Genomic DNA, 18,549 nt, shown 5'->3' with positions numbered 1-18,549 from the left:
CAAGGAGGTGGGGTGACAGATGTCTATGTTGTAATCTGCTGGGAAATGACCAAATAGTCTTGGCATTTCTTAGTCGGGTGTAACCCTGTTTATATCCTTTAAAGCAGCGATCTGGTAACAGTCTTTCCTACCACATTGTCCAAAGTGGTTTCATTCTGCATTAGAAATTCAGATCATGAGAGCTTGCCATTGTGTTTCTCCAACTGATTCAAGAATCGATCAAGATATTGTAGACAGATAAACGTGAGTATGTACAGTTAATCCTCGTTTTAACAGACCCGATTATAATGGGTTTTGGGTAGAGTGGACGGAGCTGCCAACGTTGCCGTGGCTACGCCCTGCTGGCAAGGTGCACCTGCGAGCCCACCTTCACCGTCCGCTTTATGCGGCTGTTGTTGCGGCTCACGGTGACCAAGAGCGTCCTGTTGTTGGCAGCGGCCTGAAGAAAGTGCTGTCAGGCAGGGGCTACAACGTGAGCCACAACAACAGATGCTCCGATCAGACGGTGCAGCTACCGGTGAAGACGGGCTCACTGCTGCAGACCAGCGGCATCGGCACCTCGTCTTTAGTTGAAACAACACAAAATGCTGCAGTAACTCAGCAGACCGAATCAGTCTGAAGAAGGGTCCCAACGTCACCTATCCATGTTCTCCTGAGATGCTGCCTGACCTGCTGAGTTACTCCAGCACTTTGTGTCCTTTTGTGTATTAACCTGTATCTGCAGTTCTTTTTATTCCTAAGTACAATTATAATACCTTACTCGGTTACAGCGAGCATGCTGCAATAATGGGCACCAGTCCCCCCTGTGGCCCTTGGTACGAGGGTTTTACTGAGCTTCTTAAAAATAAACGTGTTGGGACAAAAGAATAAAAATCTGAACAGCCTCGGTGATGGGAAGCACGGCGTGGAAAGGTTCAAGGGACTACAAGGCTGATAAGTGTGAGCAAGATTGTTCCAAACCAAGTACAACATGTTGACAACTGGCTGTGAATGCACTCGAATAACGGTAATCATTTTGCACAGAAGTAGAACGTGAGATATGCTTGTGTTGATGTTATTGGATTGGATTGCCATAAAATTGAAATTGGAGATGGAATCATCTCCAGCAATGTTTGTGTTGAAGGACATCAGAGGAAGGTATAAACTTTAATGTATGTTAAGACAGTCATTCGGGTGCATTGAATTCAGCTGGATGCAGAACGAAGCAAAGCACACATTTGTTCTATTATCTCTTGTTTCCTGTACCACAAATCCTTAACAGACTTTTGTCAAATAATTTCACCAATTAAAAAAAAAAACTTTTGAGGGACAAAGTTAAATAGGTTAATGTCTCTGTGAAATTTGGTGCTAATGTATTTGGTGCTCACATTATTACATGTACTAATTTCCATCCTGTCTGCTGTGCATTTGTGCAGTAAATCTTGAGTGCCTAAATGCTCGTGAGGGTAGTTCGGCACCCTTTGTAAACAAAATTATAAATATTAAAAATGTCAGAATCATAGAGGTAGACTTGCTTGCCTGATATTGTTATTTAAATGAGACACATTATTGTAATCGTAATTAAAAAGCTGTGATTTTTGTCATATTAAAAAATGCACCAAATTAAATGCACCAAACATTTATTAAATTAAACCTGAGCTCATCAATAAATTACACGATTAAATAACCTGTGAAACATTGGTGATGCCAACACTTCACATCGCAGAAAAAACATGAAATGATAGTAATATATTCAAAATTATTGCTTAAGCAGAGAGTCAAAAATAGCTTAAAATACTTATTACATTAAGCGTTGCAAAATAATGGATGAAGCAACTTTGCATGTATGTGAAAATAGAGATGTTATTAAATTAAATTAATTAGAATCCGTGGGAAGGAACTGCAGATGCTGGCTTACACCGAATATAGACACAAAATGCCGGAGTAAGGCAGCATCTCTGGAGAGAAGGAATGTGTGATGTTTTGGGTTCAGTCTGAAGAAGGGTCTCGATCCGAAATGTCATCCATTCCTTCTCTCCAGAGATGCTGCCTGTCCCGCTGAGTTACTCCAGCATTTTGTGCCTCAATTAGATTTAGAAGTAGATTTCAGTTAGTTTCATATATCAACTCAAAGCAGGAAGTTGCTTGGGCTGGTTTATGAAAAATGTTCTTTCCTCTTCTGGTGCTTTGGTTAAAGACATTTCTGTTATTGACAAATGCACACTCATTGGTTTGCATGAAATTGGCTATTTTCTGTTACTTAAAATCATAGTTAAAATTTTAATAATCTTGCTTTCATTTTATAACCCAATTGTATATTAATATTTTTTTGTTTAAAAGTGAATGGATCCAATACTAGTTTTCAAGTTATTAAAAAAATAAATTGCTATAGTTTGTTGTCATGCACAATTCAATTCAACTGCAAGTTCTTTGCACGTTCCCACAACACCGTCAATGCTATTAGAGTCACAGAATCACACAGCATAGAAACGGGACATTCAGCCCATCTTGCCCACACTGCCCATTTCTTTCTGCATTTATCCCATCTCTCAGTACTTGGTCCATGGCTTTTATGCTGAGACAGTTCAAGTCCTCATCTGATTCCTCTGAACTTCTGCAATTTATTGTTTAGAAAGCAGCACAGCTTGCAATGAAATACATTTTTGATGCATGATTTATCTGGCCCAAAATCTGATTAATTTGCTGGGCCTCTGGGATTCTTTTGTGGAACTCAATATAAAAGCCTGGAATTTATCTTCTTGTACAGAAACACATGTGGGCATATATGCTATTTATTTGAGATGAACTTTGGGCCGTTTTCAATACCACTTTTGTAATACCCCGAGTATTACAATTGCATGTGTAGGAAGGAACTGCAGATGCTGTTTTAAACCGACGATAGACACAAATTGCTGGAGTAACTCAGCGGGACAGGCAGCATCTCTGGAGAAAAGGAATAGGTGACGTTTCGGGTCGAGACCCTTACAATTGCACATTGGTTGAAATGAATCCACAAGAACAGATACAATGTGTAGAATCCACAACATGTTTCACAGTTTCCTGGTTGAATATATTACAAATCAAATATTAAAAAAAAAAAATCTGACTTTAATCTGAAAACAAAATGGACTGCGTTGAAATATTCAAAAACTGTGTGGCAGGAAGACTGTGACCATTGAGTTTGCACAGGACGTTGCCAAATTCTTACAGTAGAGCTCTTCCTGTAGGTTTTGTGAATTATATATTTGTCCCTACCTACAATTGCTCCATAGTCCACAAACCTGAAGCCATCTGTTTAAGATATTGTGTGGAACAGATCTGCATGTATGCTTCCTGTTCAGTTGTGTTGTGTGGATACACTTGCGGCTAGCACCGTTTATTTTACTGGGACCTACCTCATTTGTTCTATTCACAAAACCCGAAATGTCACCCATGTCACCCGAAATGTCACCCATCTCTCCTGAGATACTGCCGGACCTGCTGAGTTACTCCAGCATTTTGTGAATAAATACCTTCGATTTGTACCAGCATCTGCAGTTATTTCCTTATACTCATTTGTTCTATATCTCTCTATATCACCACCTGTATCTCTTGTTTCCCTTTCCCCCGACTCTCAGTCTGAAGAAGGGTCCCGACCTGAAACATCACCTATTCCGTTTCTCCAGAGATGCTGCCTGACCCGCTGAGTTGCTCCAGCGTTTTGTGTCTATCTTCACAAAATATCTTGTTTTGCTTCAGCCAGAGCAATTGGAACACTTGTTCCCTTAAAAAATCCACTTCAGTTTCAAAGAGAAACCATCTTAATTTATTAGAGGTTATGCAACCAACTAATATTGTCCTATTAAACTGAAAATTAAAAATGTTTGCATGTAAAACTTATTTTATTAATCATGCAAATATAAGTGGATACTCTAATAGGATATTTTCCCATAAATATCTAATTTTGTTGCTAGCAAACTTTTGACATGAGAATTGTAATGTTACACTTATGCAGCAAATCTAATTTCATTAAAACTGCATTCCCTTGCTGTGGAGATTACTTGTGTATTTCAAAAAGAACCAAAGTAAGATACATTTAAAGTCTTAAATCAGAAAAGTAATGGAAAGTAATGTTATGGTTCCTTTGACAGTGTTTTGATCACCTTTCAATTGTATTTGTCCAAAATTATACTCTTATAGGACAGACAGGGGAGTCAGTGCATGGTGTTTACCTTGATTTTCAGAAAGCCTTTGATAAGGTGTCACATGTGAGGTAGCTAAAGATGAGAGTCCATGTAATCAGAGGGAAGATCCTAGCATGGACAGCAGTTTGGCTGGATGGCAGAAGGCAAAGAGTGACAATAAAGGGGGCTTTCTCGGGCTGGCTGCCAGTGACTGCTAGTGGCAGTTCTACAGGGGCTGGGGCCGTTACTCTTCACGTTGTATATCAATGTGAGGGGATTGAAGGCTTTGTGGCCGTTTGCAGATGATACAAAGATAGGTTGAGGAGCAGGTTGTGTGGAGAAAGCAGGGACTCCATAGAAAAACTTGGATAGGTTGGGAGAGTGGACATAGAAGTGGCAGGTGGAATTCAGTATAGTTAACAGTGGAGTCATGCATTTTGGTGGTAGGAATAAAGGCATAGACTATTTTCTAAATGGGGAGAGATCTCAGAAATCGGAGGTGCAAAGTGACTAGTGCTGGATTCCCAAAAAGTTAATTTGCAAGTCGAATCGACAGTAAGGAAGACAAATGCAATACTAACATTTATTTTGAGAATACTAGAATATAAAAACAGGAATGTAATGCTGAGGCTCTATAAGACGCTGGTCAGGCCGCATTTGGAGTATTGTGAGCAACTTTGGGCCCCATATTGGAGGAAGGATGTGCTGGCTCTGGAGAAGGTCCAGAGGAGATTTACGAGAATGATCCCAGGAATGATTGAGATAACATGATGAGCTTTTGATGGCACTGGGCCTGTACTCACTGGAGTTTTGAAGGATGAGGGGGGACCACATTGAAACTTAGTAAATAGTGAAAGGCCTGGATAGAGTGGATATAGAGAGGATGTTTCCACTAGTGGAGAATCTAGGACCCGAGGCCATAGCCTCAAAATAAAAATATGTAACTTTAGCAAGGAGATGAAGAGGAATTTCTTCAGTCAGAGGGTGGTGAATCTGTGGAATTCATAGAAGGCTGTGCAGGCCGTCAATGGATTGATAAGGCAGAGATTCATAGAATTTTGATTAGTGTGGGTGTCAAGGGTTATGGGAGAAGGCAGGAGAATGGGGTTGTGAGGGAAAAAAAAGATCAACCGTGGCCTAATTCTGCTCCTATCATTTACAAATTTATGAGCGCTTACTAATTGATCTCAAATGTTCGGTTATCAACCTTTCTGCCGTTTGAAACAGTTCTTGTCTCAAAATCTCTCCAGTTGAACACCATTTATTATTTTTGCTCCAGTATTGTGTGTTCTCTCTTCCCTGATGACACCCCTCCCCACCCTCTCCACCCACCCATCTCTCCCATTAACCCATTGCCTGTATCACCTTGTGTGCTGCTTATCCCCCTGGCGATCATAACCTTCTTTTGTCAGCGAGATCTCATTCCACCCTATCTAGTTATCCTCGTCCGAACTAACAGGGTTTCTCCTGTTTCCCCAGTTCTGACAAATGTTCTTTGGCCTGAAGCATTAACTATTCCGTTTTCCACACGTGCGGCCGATATGGACGTTCACACCTTTAGTAGCACTACGTTCACATCTTCAAGTAACCCTTGCTTTCCCTCTCTCTCCATCCCTCCCCTTCCCAGTTCTCCGACCAGTCTTAATGTCTCCGACTACATTTTATCTCTGTGCTACCCACTCCCCTGACATCTGTCTGAAGAAGGGTCTCGACTCGAAATGTCACCCATTCCTACTCTCCAGAGATGTTGCCTGTCCCGCTGAGTTACTTGAGATTTTTGTCTATCTTCACACCATATATTGATCACTTTAATTTTGGAATAAACGTCACCATTTTTGTTCACTATACAACTGCAGTGAAGAAAACTAATGGCATGTTGGCGTACATAACATGAGGATTTGAGTATAGGAGCAAAGAGGTCCTTCTGCAGTTGTACAGGGCCCTGGTGAGAACACATCTGGAGTATTGTGTGCAGTTTTGGTCTCCTAATTTGAAGAAGGACGTCCTTGCTATTGAGGCAGTGCAGCGTAGGTTCACGAGGTTAATCCCTGGGATGGAGGGACTGTCAATGGGGGGAAGACTGGGCTTGGATTCACTGAGTTTAGAAGGATGAGAGGGGATCTTATAGAGATGTATAAAATTATAAAAGGACTGGACAAGCTAGATGCAGGAAAAATGTTCCCAATGTTGGGGGAGTCCTGAACCATGGGCCACAGTCTACGAATAAAGGGGAGGCCATTTAAAACTGAGGTGAGAAGAAACTTTTTCACCCAGAGAGTTGTGAATTTGTGGAATTCTCTGCCACGGATGGCAGTGGAGGCCAATTCACTGGATGAATTTAAAAGAGAGTTAGATATAGGGGCTAGTGGAATCAAGGGATATGGGGAGAAGGCAGGCACAAGTTACTGATTGTGGATAATCAGCCATAATCACAATGAATGGCGGTGCTGGTTCGAATGGCCAAATAGCCTCCTCCTGCACCTATTTTCTATGTTTCTATGTCTCTTGACAATCTTGTAATTTCAATAGTGTAGCAGGCAGTCAGGAAAGCATTATAATTGTAAACTATGATAAGAAAATTTACTTTAAATCAATCTTTCCCATGTTAATTAGCAATTGTTACAATCCCAAAGCACTTTGTTCCAATTATATACTTTTTAAGAATATAGGCATTGCTTTGCATTTCACATTCAACATAAAATTATCACCTATCAACTGATCAACCTCTGACAGACGCACAACACTCTTGGGCAATATAATAAAAGATAATCGCTAGACTGCATAATCCGTATCACCAGTGAAAATGTATCATTGGGCTAAGAAATGGATGGTGCCTGCCAAAGTTAAGTCCTGTTAATAACCACACTTGCAGAAGCAAAAATAGCGCTGAAACTAATGAACGTCTGATCGCATTAAATGGGTATTTCTTCACATTGATTCAATAATCTTACACCATCACAACTTTAGCCTTTTTTAAATTGACTTGAATTTCATTGAATTGTTACTTATCATTATTTATAAGCTAGAACGAGCTGTACGTGAAAACAGAATATGATCTATTACTGGGTTTGACAAAATCAATTACATTTATTGTGCAGGAATCAATGCTTTGCTGGCAAGCTGTAAGGTTAAAATACTTGAACATTTCTGTGTTTTTTTACAGAAACCTGGACCAGTAAGCTCTCAGAAAATTGAGGAAATGTCTCACGCTCCATTGCCACATGGTTGGCAGTGTTACATGTCACCCCAGGGTCGGAGGTACTATGTGAATTCCTACACAAGTGGTAAGGCCCATGGAGAAATGCTTTAATGATGTCTTGATCACTGCTCACAAATGTCCAGGAACCGGAACATGCCTTGACATAGATTTGTTAGATTGACATAGATTGACATAGATGCCTTGACATAGATTTACCCTATTTGATATAGATTTGTTGAAAGATAGATTTGTCTGGATCGTGTGTATCCATTCCACTTCATGGAAGTCCATGTCTTGTTTTTTGCGCGTTTTCATTATCCTTTCTTAGTCACTTGAAACACAACTCACTGATGGCACACCTCATCTTGACTTACATTTTCAAATGCTCCTTATAAATATCTACTTTATAAGGAGCTTCTTTAAGGACCATCATGCAATCAATGATCACCAACTACATGTTGCCTGTTTTGCAAAGAGCCAGTGTTGTAACAAGCTGAGGTATCACTGGACCTCCAACACTTGACTAATGCAGATTGGTGCCAATGAACCATTTGGATAATGTCTTTCAATTTTATTTTCCATCTTTTTTACAAAAGCTCTGGGTTGATTTTAGTTTAGATTAGAGATACAGTGCGGAAACAAGCCCTTCGGCTCACTGGGTCCGCGCCGACCAGCGATCCCCGCACATTAACACTATCCTACACCCACTGGGGACATTTTTTACATTTACCAAGCTCATTAACCAACAAACCTGCACGTCTTTTGGAGTGTGGGAGGAAACCGAAGATCTCGGAGAAAACCCACGAAGGTCATGGGGAGAACGTGCAAACTCCATACAGACAGCACCAGCAGTCGGGATCGAACCCGGGTCTCCGGCGCTGCATTCGCTGTAAGGCAGCAACTCTACCGCTGCGCCATCGTGCCGCCTAGGTTTAATCCCAGTTGATCTCAAGCTGCAGCTGATTGAGGCCCTCGAGTTGCAGACAGGGTAATAGACTCCAAATAATTCATTCATTTTGCTCTCGATTATATACTTGCTGTAAAATTATATTGAATGATGCACCAATACTTCATGGAATTTCACACTTATGATAATGACTGACCACTTAACAGAGATCTCTGTATCTTTGTCATTGTGGGGTACAAACATCTGCTGGTTCATGTACTGAATTCTTGTGGCAATCTTTTAGGATGTTGTATGAAAACCTTTCTTTCTTTATAATCTGCAAAGTTTGGATCCATCTTAAATAGATATTAATTTAAACCTTGGTCTGATATTGCAAAGTATTATGATCTTGTGAAAGGTTTAAATCGAGGTTTGAGTGGCTTGTAACATGTTCTTCTGGGACATATAATGAACTGCAATCCCACCAACTTGATGTCTTCTTCAGGCACCTTGTGAACCACATTTGTGGCTGGATTTACATCTGACCTTAGTGGCTGGATTTCAGGAAAGAAAGTTGTCTGCATTTACTTCAACGAAAGGAAGTGTTTAGTCCATAGATAAAAGGTTCCACAGGCTGATCTTTGAAGGTGCCACTGTGGATTTTGCTTAACAGTATTTGTGTAATTCTGTAACCTTGCATCAACCCCTGCCCTCAGTACCACATCGGGGTGCAGTGCTGCCGGAGCTCAGTGGATGGTCGCTCCAGCCCCTCTGTAAAAAAAAGCCCAAATAAACAGTGGGGCATTGTAACCAGCGGGGAATTTAACCGCTGCCAGTGACAGCTCCGGCACCTAAAACATTAGCACTGCAACACTGGTAACACATACCCTTTTCGGAACACGCTGGGCACAACATTTAGATTCAATTATATTTATTCTTGCTCTGCTGAAACATGACTGCTTTAGTGCGAAAGACCAATCGGTTCCATCAGAAAATAAATTCATGTAATGGCCAATGTCCAAATTGTGAGAATGTTAGAGTGGGTCACACCCAGAAATGAATGCAAATTGTACAACGTAGCCCAGTGTGTTTCCTGATGGTGAAATCCATTGCCAAGTATTGACTGGACAGTAATCAGAGCCTTACAGGCCTTTTGTAAACAGGCCCTTTGGCCGAACTTATCCACACTGAGCACTAGTTTGATAGTGAAATCACCCCCCCACCCACCCCACCCCCTCCATAAAGCAGGTAGGCATGCACTTCAATGGTTTCCCAAGCTGGAAAAGCTCATCCTTTTATGGCCAAAGGGCACCTTGTGATAGAGTCTGTCAGAAATATGGCAGGAAAACGTAAGAGCAAAGTTTCACTCTGCTGACTTCCTTCAGATGAAGTCATCAAGGTGTCCAGGAAACATCGCATTAACCATCGGCACATTCGCAACAGCCATGGCGCCCTGCACATTGAATGAATGGAATCTTTTATCTTGATGAAAAGTCTGGTTTGTAAAGGGAGCCCTTTCACGATTATAGTAATGGCTGCATTCACTACTGGGCATTCAGCAATGTTATCAATGCCTGAGATGTCTGGTTCTTCACTGAAATCAACTAAATCTTCTCACAAATTCATGGGGTATTTCAAAAGAAAGGTCCCAGCCCGAAACGTCACCTATCCATGTTCTCCACAGAAGCTGCCTGACCCGTTGAGCTACTCCAGCACTCTGTGAAACGTCACCTCTCCATGTTCTCCAGAGATGCTGTCTGACCCGCTAAGCTACTCCAGCACTCTGTGAAATGTCACCTATCCATGTTCTCCAGAGATGCTGCCTGACCCGCTGAGTTACTCCAGCACTCTGTGTCCAGTTTCTATGTTTGAATGTTCACTGTTCCATTCAAGAAAACGTTGTCAAATCCTTACCGACCATCATGTTCTGAAATGAGGAGCATATTTTCCTACTACACTGTCCGGACCTACAGTGTCTGGGCCTACAGCGCCCGGGCCTACAGGCCTTACAACATACAACAGTTCAGCACAGGAACAGACCCTTTGGCTCATCATTTCTGCACCAACTCTGATGCTGACCTAAACCAATCCTATCTGCCTAAACATGGTCTCTATCCTTCTATTCCTTGCCTGTCCATGCATGCACCCACCCCATCTTGGAAATAAGTCAAGAACGGTTGACTTAAATCTTTCCTTTGTAAAGCAGAGGGGCCTGAAACAATCATAATCCTTGCCTGAAACAACTGGGCGTAAACATGTTGATGGGTCTTCTGGACTTCTCTTTACATTTGGAGGTCTTTAGATTCAGAGTCTAAATTTGGAGTCTATAGATTCAGGATCAGTTCCTGTGGTTTGGAGGGTAGCTAATGTTGTCCCACTTTTTAAGAAAGGCGGGAGAGAGAAAACGGGAAATTATAGGCCAGTTAGTCTGACATCAGTGGTGGGGAAGATGCTGGAGTCAATTATAAAAGACGAAATTGCGGAGCATTTGGATAGCAGTAACAGGATCGTTCCGAGTCAGCATGGATTTACGAAGGGAAATCATGCTTGACTAATCTTCTGGAATTCTTTGAGGATGTAACTAGGAAAATTGACAGGGGAGAGCCGGTGGATGTGGTGTACCTCGACTTTCAGAAAGCCTTCAACAAGGTCCCACATAGGAGATTAGTGGGCAAAATTAGAGCACATGGTATTGGGGGTAGGGTACTGACATGGATAGAAAATTGGTTGACAGACAGAAAGCAAAGAGTGGGGATAAATGGGTCCCTTTCAGAATGGCAGGCAGTGACTAGTGGGGTACTGCAAGGCTCAGTGCTGGGATTAATGACTTGGATGAAGGGATTAATGACTTGGATGAAGGGATTAAAAGTAACGTTAGCAGATTTGCAGATGCTACAAAGCTGGGTGGTAGTGTGAGCTGTGAGGAAGATGCTATGAGGTTGCAGGGTGACTTGGACAGGTTGTGTGAGTGGGCAGATGCAAGGCAGATGCAGTTTAATGTGGATAAGTGTGAGGTTATCCACTTTGGTGGTAAGAATAGGAAGGCAGATTATTATCTGAATGGTGTCAAGTTAGGGAAAGGGGATGTACAATGAGATCTGGGTGTCCTAGTGCATCAGTCACTGAAAGGAAGCATGCAGGTACAGCAGGCAGTGAAGAAAGCCAATGGAATGTTGGCCTTCATAACAAGAGGAGTTGAGTATAGGAGCAAAGAGGTCCTTCTGCAGATGTACAGGGCCTTAGTGAGACCGCACCTGGAGTACTGTGTGCAGTTTTGGTCTCCAAATTTGAGGAAGGATATTCTTGCTATTGAGGGCGTGCAGCGTAAGTTTACTAGGTTAATTCCCGGAATGGCGGGACTGTCGTATGTTGAAGGACTGGCGCGACTAGGCTTGTATACACTGGAATTTAGAAGGATGAGAGGGGATCTTGTCGAAACATATTATTAAGAGGTTGGACGCGTTAGAGGCAGGAAACATGTTCCCAATGTTGGGGGAGTCCAGAACCAGCGGCCACAGTTTAAGAATAGGGGGTAGGCCATTTAGAACGGAGATGAGGAAAAACGTTTTCAGTCGGAGAGTTGTAAATCTGTGGAATTCTCTGCCTCAGAAGGCAGTGGAGGCCAGTTCTCTGAGTGCATTCAAGAGAGAGCTAGATAGAGCTCTTAAGGATAGCGGAATCAGGGGGTATGGGGAGAAGGCAGGAACGGGGTACTGATTGAGAATGATCAGCCATGATCACATTGAATGGTGGTGCTGGCTCGAAGGGGCGAATGGCCTCCTCCTGCACCTATTGTCTATTGTCTATTGTCTTGGATTAGCTTCAACTGCTTTGGCCTGGCCTTGGTCAGCCATCTTGAATGCAAATACAAGATCATGAGCAGCCCTTCTATGAAGAAGTATTTAAAGAAATCCCACCGCCATGTCGCCAGTTTCCCTGTAGGGTACCACAGAATGCCACAACGTTGTCGCTGGGACCCACAGCAACTAACAACTAATTAATTCAGTTTAATGGTTACATAGACAATAGGTGCAGGAGTGGGACATAGACAATAGGTGCAGGGGAGATACATAAACAATAGGTGCAGGGGAGATACATAGACAATAGGTGCAGGAGAGATACAGAGTCAATAGGTGCAGGGGAGATACATAGACAATAGGTGCAGGAGAGATACAGAGTCAATAGGTGCAGGGGAGATACATAGACAATAGGTGCAGGAGAGATACATAGACAATAGGTGCAGGAGAGATACATAGACAATAGGTGCAGGGGAGATACATAGACAATAGGTGCAGGAAATAGATACGCAGACAATAGGTTGATCAGAGTGTTATCATAGAACATAGAACATGGAGCTGAGGAACAAGAACGGGATGATCACCTTGTTGGGGGTGTACTACAGATCCCCGAATAGTCAACAGGAATTAGAAGAACAAATGTGCCGGGAGATTGCAGACAGCTGCAGGTCAATTAAGGTTGTTGTAGTAGAGGATTTTAACTTTCCCAATATTGACTGGGAAAATCATAGCGTGAAGTGTTTAGATGGGGTGCAATTCCTCAATATTGTTGCTAGGACTAGAGGGTGTGAGCTAGAGGAGGAAGTTGAGTAGGCTGGGTCTCTATTCCTTGGAGCGAGGTGATCTTATAGAGGTGTACAAAATCATGAGAGGAAAAATGTTCCCAATGTTGGACGAGTCCAGAACCAGGAGCCACAGTCTTAGAATAAAGGGGAGGCCATTTAAAACTGAGGTGAGAAAAACCTTTTTAACCCAGAGATTTGTGAATTTGTGGAATTCTCTGCCACAGAGGGCAGTGAAAGCCAAATCACTGTATGGATTTAAGAGAGAGTTAGATAGAGCTTGAGGGGCTAGTGAAATCAAGGGATATGGGGAGAAGGCAGGCACGGGTTATTGATTGTGGACGATCAGCCATGATCACAATGAACGGCAGTGCTGGCTCGAAGGGCCGAATGGCCTCCTCCTGCGCATATTTTCTATGTTTCTATGAATAGATCGGGTAGATGCACAGAGTCTCTTGCCCAGAGTTGGGGAATCGAGGACCAGAGGACATAGGTTCAAGGTGTAGGGAAAAGATTTAATAGGAATCCGAGGGGTGACTTTTTCACACAAAGGGTTGTGGGTGTATGTAACAAGCTGCCAGATGAGGTAGTTGAGGCTGGGACTATCCCATCATTTAGGAAACAGTTGGACAGGTACATGGATATACTCCTCTCTTCAAGGTACATGGATAGGACTGGTTTGGAGGGATATGGACCAAGTGCAGGCAAGTGGGACTAGTGCAGCTGGGACATGTTGGCCGGTGTGGGCCGAATGGCCTGTTTCCACGCTGTATCACTCTCTAACATACAATAGTACAGGACAGGGACAGGCCCTTTGACCCACAATGTCTGTGCCTAACATGATGCCAAGCTAAACTAATCTCATACATGATCCACACCCTTCCGTTTTCTGCATATTCATGTGATGATCTAAAAGCCTCTTAAATGCTATTTATATTATAATTTAGAAACATCATCAATAGGTTGACAAATCTCAGAGATCAGATTTAATTTAACACTAGTGATCAATTCCTTCTTGAGTTGGAATTCCATCAGTGGCATAACTCTGGCTGGGCTCAATGTTCCTGATTATTTCACTTGCACTGGATGTTGGCTTGTGCCCAGCCTCTGATGACAATGCTTTAAAGAGACCTTTGTTCTTTTGAATTGCTCTCTGTGTTTGGTGCCGTCAGCTGTTAATGGTACTGCTGGTACTTGACTAGGACATGCCACCACCATCTCTGAAGCTAAGCACACATTCATTTCTGGATGTTTGCCATAAAAAATGCTAATGATTTTATTTTGCTTGGTCTTTTGTACGGTTCCAAACACTCATCAGTATGCACTGCAGTGCTTACAATTCCCAGTGAAAGCTGTCCCTTCTCCATTTTCTTTTGGGTGTTTATTTTTATTCATTTGCAACAATAATGCATTCAGCAAGCTGTGCAGCAAGGCCAAAGAGAGAAATTATATCAGGAAACACCACAGCATTCCTTGGAACAGCACAAGGATCTGGAAGAAGTAAGGAAATCTTACCGTGTCAACGATGTTTCAACTATTCAAGAAAGTGGAAAGAGAGGAAACGGCGATTGCAAGTCAGTTATTAAAGAAAGTGATAAACTCTCGGGAAAGCTTAATTTGCATAAATCATCATTATATGAATGAGGAAGCCTTGCCACACTTAAAATCAGAGCAGATACAGCACGGAAACTGATCTTTCAGCCCAACTTGCCCATGGCAACTAAAATACCTCACCTAAGATAGTCCCATTTACCTACATTTGGCCCATATCCCTCTAAACATGGATATGGATCCCTATCCATGTACATGCCAAAATGTCTCTTTAAATGTTGTTATTGTATTTGTCTCAATGACTTTCTCTGTTAGCATTTCATATACCAACCACCCTTCCCTTCTCACCTTAAATCTATGCACTCTGGTTCTTGATTCCCCTCATTATTTTGTACTCATCTAAGATCACGCACTGCCTTCCCCGCTCCAAGGAATAAGGTCTAAGGCTGCCTAATCTCTCCCTAAAGCTCAGGTCCTTTCCTTGATCATCGTTGCTTTTTGCATATCTTCCATTAATTTGTCCTAAGTACCATCTATATCTCTGGTTTCCCTTTCCCCTGACTCTCCTTCTGAAGGTCTCGACCCGAAACATCACCTATTCCGTTTCTCCAGCGCTGCTGATTTACTCCTGCTTTTTGTGTCTGTCTTCAACTCCTTGAGTCCAGGCAACATCTTCATAAATCTTTTCTGCACTCGTTCCAATGTAACGGCATCTTTTCTGCAGCAGAGTGACAAAACTGAACACGATACTTCAAATGCAGTCTCAGCAAAATCTTGTACAACTGTAACATAATAATCCAATTATGTACACTGTTCTCTGACTGATGAAGAACAGTGTGCCACTCTATCTACCTGTGACACCACTAGGGGGACTATGTAACTGCACCGCTGGATCTCACCTTCACTGTCTACAATGCCACCTATTTTAACAGAGGTAAGCCCAGCACCAATCTCTGAGGTACACCACTAGTCACAGGTTTCCAGTCTGAACAACATTGTTCCACAACCACCCTCTGTTTCCTACCATGAAGCCAATTCTGTATCCAATTGATGACACAAAGTGCTGGAATAACTTAGCGGGTCAGGCAGCATCTCTAGAGATGACCCGCTGTTACTTCATCAACATTCTGTCTCTCCGTCGATCTAATCTTCCAGAGCAGCCTACCAAGTGGAATATTATCAAAAGCCTGGTGAAGTCCATATAGACTAGATCTATGGCTCCACTCTTTAATTTAGTTTAGTTTAGAGATACAGCACAGAAACATCTCCTGGAGCCCTTCGGCCCATCGGGTCCGCGCCGACCAGCGATCCCCGCACATTAACACTATCCTATACACACTAGGGACAATTTTTACATTTACCAAGCCAATTAACCTACGTCTTTGGAGTGTGGGAGGAAACCGAAGATCTCGGAGAAAACCCACGCAGGTCACGGGGAGAACGTACATACACCGTACAGACGGCGCCCGTAGTCGGGATGGAACCCGGATCTCCGGCGCTGCATTCGCTGTAAGGCATCAACACTACCGCTACGCCACCGTGCCGCCCTCCAAAAAGAGCATCCACTCTTCTTGGATACTTCTTTAAAAAACCATCAAACTATTGAGGAACGATTGCCTACTCCAAAGACGTACAGGTATGTAGGTTAATTGGCTGGGTAAATGTAAAAATTGTCCCTAGTGGGTGTAGGATAGTGTTAATGTACGGGGATCGCTGGGCGGCACGGACTTGGTGGGCCGAAAAGGCCTGTTTCCGGCTGTATATATATGATATGATATGATGATGATATGCAAAGCCTTGCTGATCAATCCTAATCAACCCCTTTCTATCCAAATGAATATCAAGTCAAGTCAAGTCAATTTTATTTGTATAGCACATTTAAACACAACCCACATTGACCAAAGTGCTGTACATCAGTGCAGGTACTAAAAAAGAACATACATTAGCACACAAACCTAACAACACAGACATAAACAGTTCACAGCGCCCCCTCAGAGGGCCTCAAACGCTAGGGAATAGAAATAGGTTTTGATCCTGGTCTTAAAGGAGTTGATGGAGGGGGCAGTTCTGATGGGGAGTGGGATGCTGTTCCACAGTCTAGGAGGTGCAACCGCAAAAGCGCGGTCACCCCTGAGCTTAAGCCTAGACCGCAGGACAGTCAGTAGCCCCAAGTCGGCCGACCTGAGGGACCTGGAGATTGAGTGGTGGGTTAGAAGATTTTTTATATGGGGGGGGAGGGGGGGGGGGGGGGGGGGGGCAAGCCCGTTTAGGGCTTTGTATGTGAATAGGAGGAGCTTGAAGTTGATTCTGTACCGTACAGGGAGCCAGTGGAGAGAGGCCAGAATCGGGGTGATGTGGTCCCTTTTACGGGTACCCGTCAGGAGTCTCGCTGCGGCGTTTTGGACCAATTGCAGGCGGGACAGGGATGATTGGCTGATCCCAGTGTATAGGGAGTTGCAGTAGTCTAGGCGGGAGGAAATGAATGCGTGGATGATTTTTTCTAGGTCGACAAATTGGAGGAATGGTTTGATTTTAGCTATGGTACGAAGCTGGAAGAAACTGGCTTTTACCACAGCGTTGACTTGCTTGTCAAACTTTAATGCAGAGTCAAATATCACACCAAGGTTTTTGACATGAGGTTTGACTAAGGAGGATAGGCTTCCAAGGCTGCCTGTTATCGTTTTGATGGAGTCAGGGGGGCCGAATAGGATGACCTCAGACTTGCTCTCGTTTAACTGAAGAAAGTTCTGTGCCATCCAACATTTTATGTCCTCAAGGCAGTGCTTGAGGCTGATTAAATTTGACCGGTTGTTGGGTTTCAGGGGGAGATAAAGCTGTGTGTCATCCGCCTAGCAGTGGAAAGAAATGCCGTGCCTTTGAATGATTTGGCCGAGGGGGAGCATGTATAGAGAGAAGAGAATGGGGCCTAGGATGGATTTCGTCCAATATTGGATGACAAATAAAGCTATCTTGAATCTTGATCTTGAATCTTGTGGAACCCCGCAGGAGAGGCTAGCTGGGGAAGAGGAATAATTGCCTATGTTAATGGCGAAACTCCTATTTTTGAGGTAGGAAACGATCCAGCTCAGGGCAGTGCCATCAACGCCAACCGCGTACCGGAGACGGTCAATAAGGATGGTGTGGTCCACTGTATCGAACGCTGCACTGAGGTCGAGAAGGAGCAAGATTGCACAGTCGCCGGTGTCGATGGCGAGAAGCAGGTCGTTGTGTACCTTCAACAAGGCAGACTCTGTGCTGTGGTGGGCCCTGAAACCTGACTGGAAACTTTCCAGAATGGTATTTTGGTGCAGGTAGGGCACTAATTGGTTTAGAATGACCTTTTCAAGGACTTTTGACAGGAATGGCAGTTTGGAAATAGGTCTGTAGTTGCTAGGCAAAGTGGGGTCTAGGTTAGTTTTTTTCAGGAGGGGCTGGACCACCGCATGCTTGAAACAGGTTGAAACAGTGCCGGTGGTCAGAGAACTGTTGATGATAGAGAGGATGCTGGGACCGGCTATTGCAATGACATCCTTCAGAAGGGCAGTGGGGACAGCGTCAAGGGGGCAGGTTGCAGGTTTCATAGTGGAGACAAGCTTTGCAAGGGAGGATAGAGTGACGGGTTGGAAACAGTCCAATTTAGATGAACAGACCAGTGAGACAGCTAGGTCACGGGTGGGAGGGGAAATATTCGTTCTAATGTTCTCAACTTTGCTGGTGAGAAATGTTGAGAATTCTTCGCACTTAGCAGTACTAATGTAGACATTGTCCCTCAGAATCTTCTCTGGTAACTTCCCTACCACAGATGTTATGCTTACTGGTCTATATTTCCCAGGTTTTTCTTCGCAGCCCTGCTTCAAGAGAGGCACGGCATTATCCACTCACCACTGGTCTGGATCTCAGCCTCATCTAATGATGATTCGTGTATCTCAGCCAGAACTCTTGCAGTCTTGTCTCCGCCTTCATCATTATCCTTAGGTATGTCTGATCCGATCTGGGAGATTTGTCTATCTTCCTGCATCTCCATACTTGCACAAGGCGGTGCATGTCACAAACTAAGCTGAATCTGAACATGATTGCTGTGTTAACATGGCTTCATGGAAGGAAAATTGTGTATTAAAAAATTGTTAGACTTCTTTGAGGATGACACTAACAGCAAGGGAGATCATGTGAAGTTAGGAAGTATTTGGATTTC

The 18,549-nt window shown here is 43.2% G+C and overlaps 1 protein-coding gene across 2 annotated transcripts in view; it reads left to right on the top strand.

Moving 5' to 3' along the window:
• gas7b (growth arrest-specific 7b) overlaps positions 1-18,549 on the top strand; it is a 530,610-nt gene that overhangs the window by 227,577 nt on the left and 284,484 nt on the right. Inside the window, exon 2 of one of the 2 annotated variants that reach the window (XM_078400926.1) lies at positions 7,306-7,426. The exons of the other annotated variant lie outside the window; for it this stretch is intronic. Coding sequence (XP_078257052.1) covers positions 7,306-7,426 — 121 coding nt within the window. The remainder of the gene's footprint in view (positions 1-7,305; positions 7,427-18,549) is intronic. 2 annotated transcript variants of the gene reach the window in all.

Source organism: Rhinoraja longicauda, chromosome 6, assembly GCF_053455715.1.
Source record: "Rhinoraja longicauda isolate Sanriku21f chromosome 6, sRhiLon1.1, whole genome shotgun sequence".
NCBI lineage: Eukaryota > Metazoa > Chordata > Chondrichthyes > Rajiformes > Arhynchobatidae > Rhinoraja > Rhinoraja longicauda.
The sequence above is the reverse complement of the archived record's forward strand: the minus strand, read 5'-3'. Positions and strand labels throughout refer to the sequence as shown.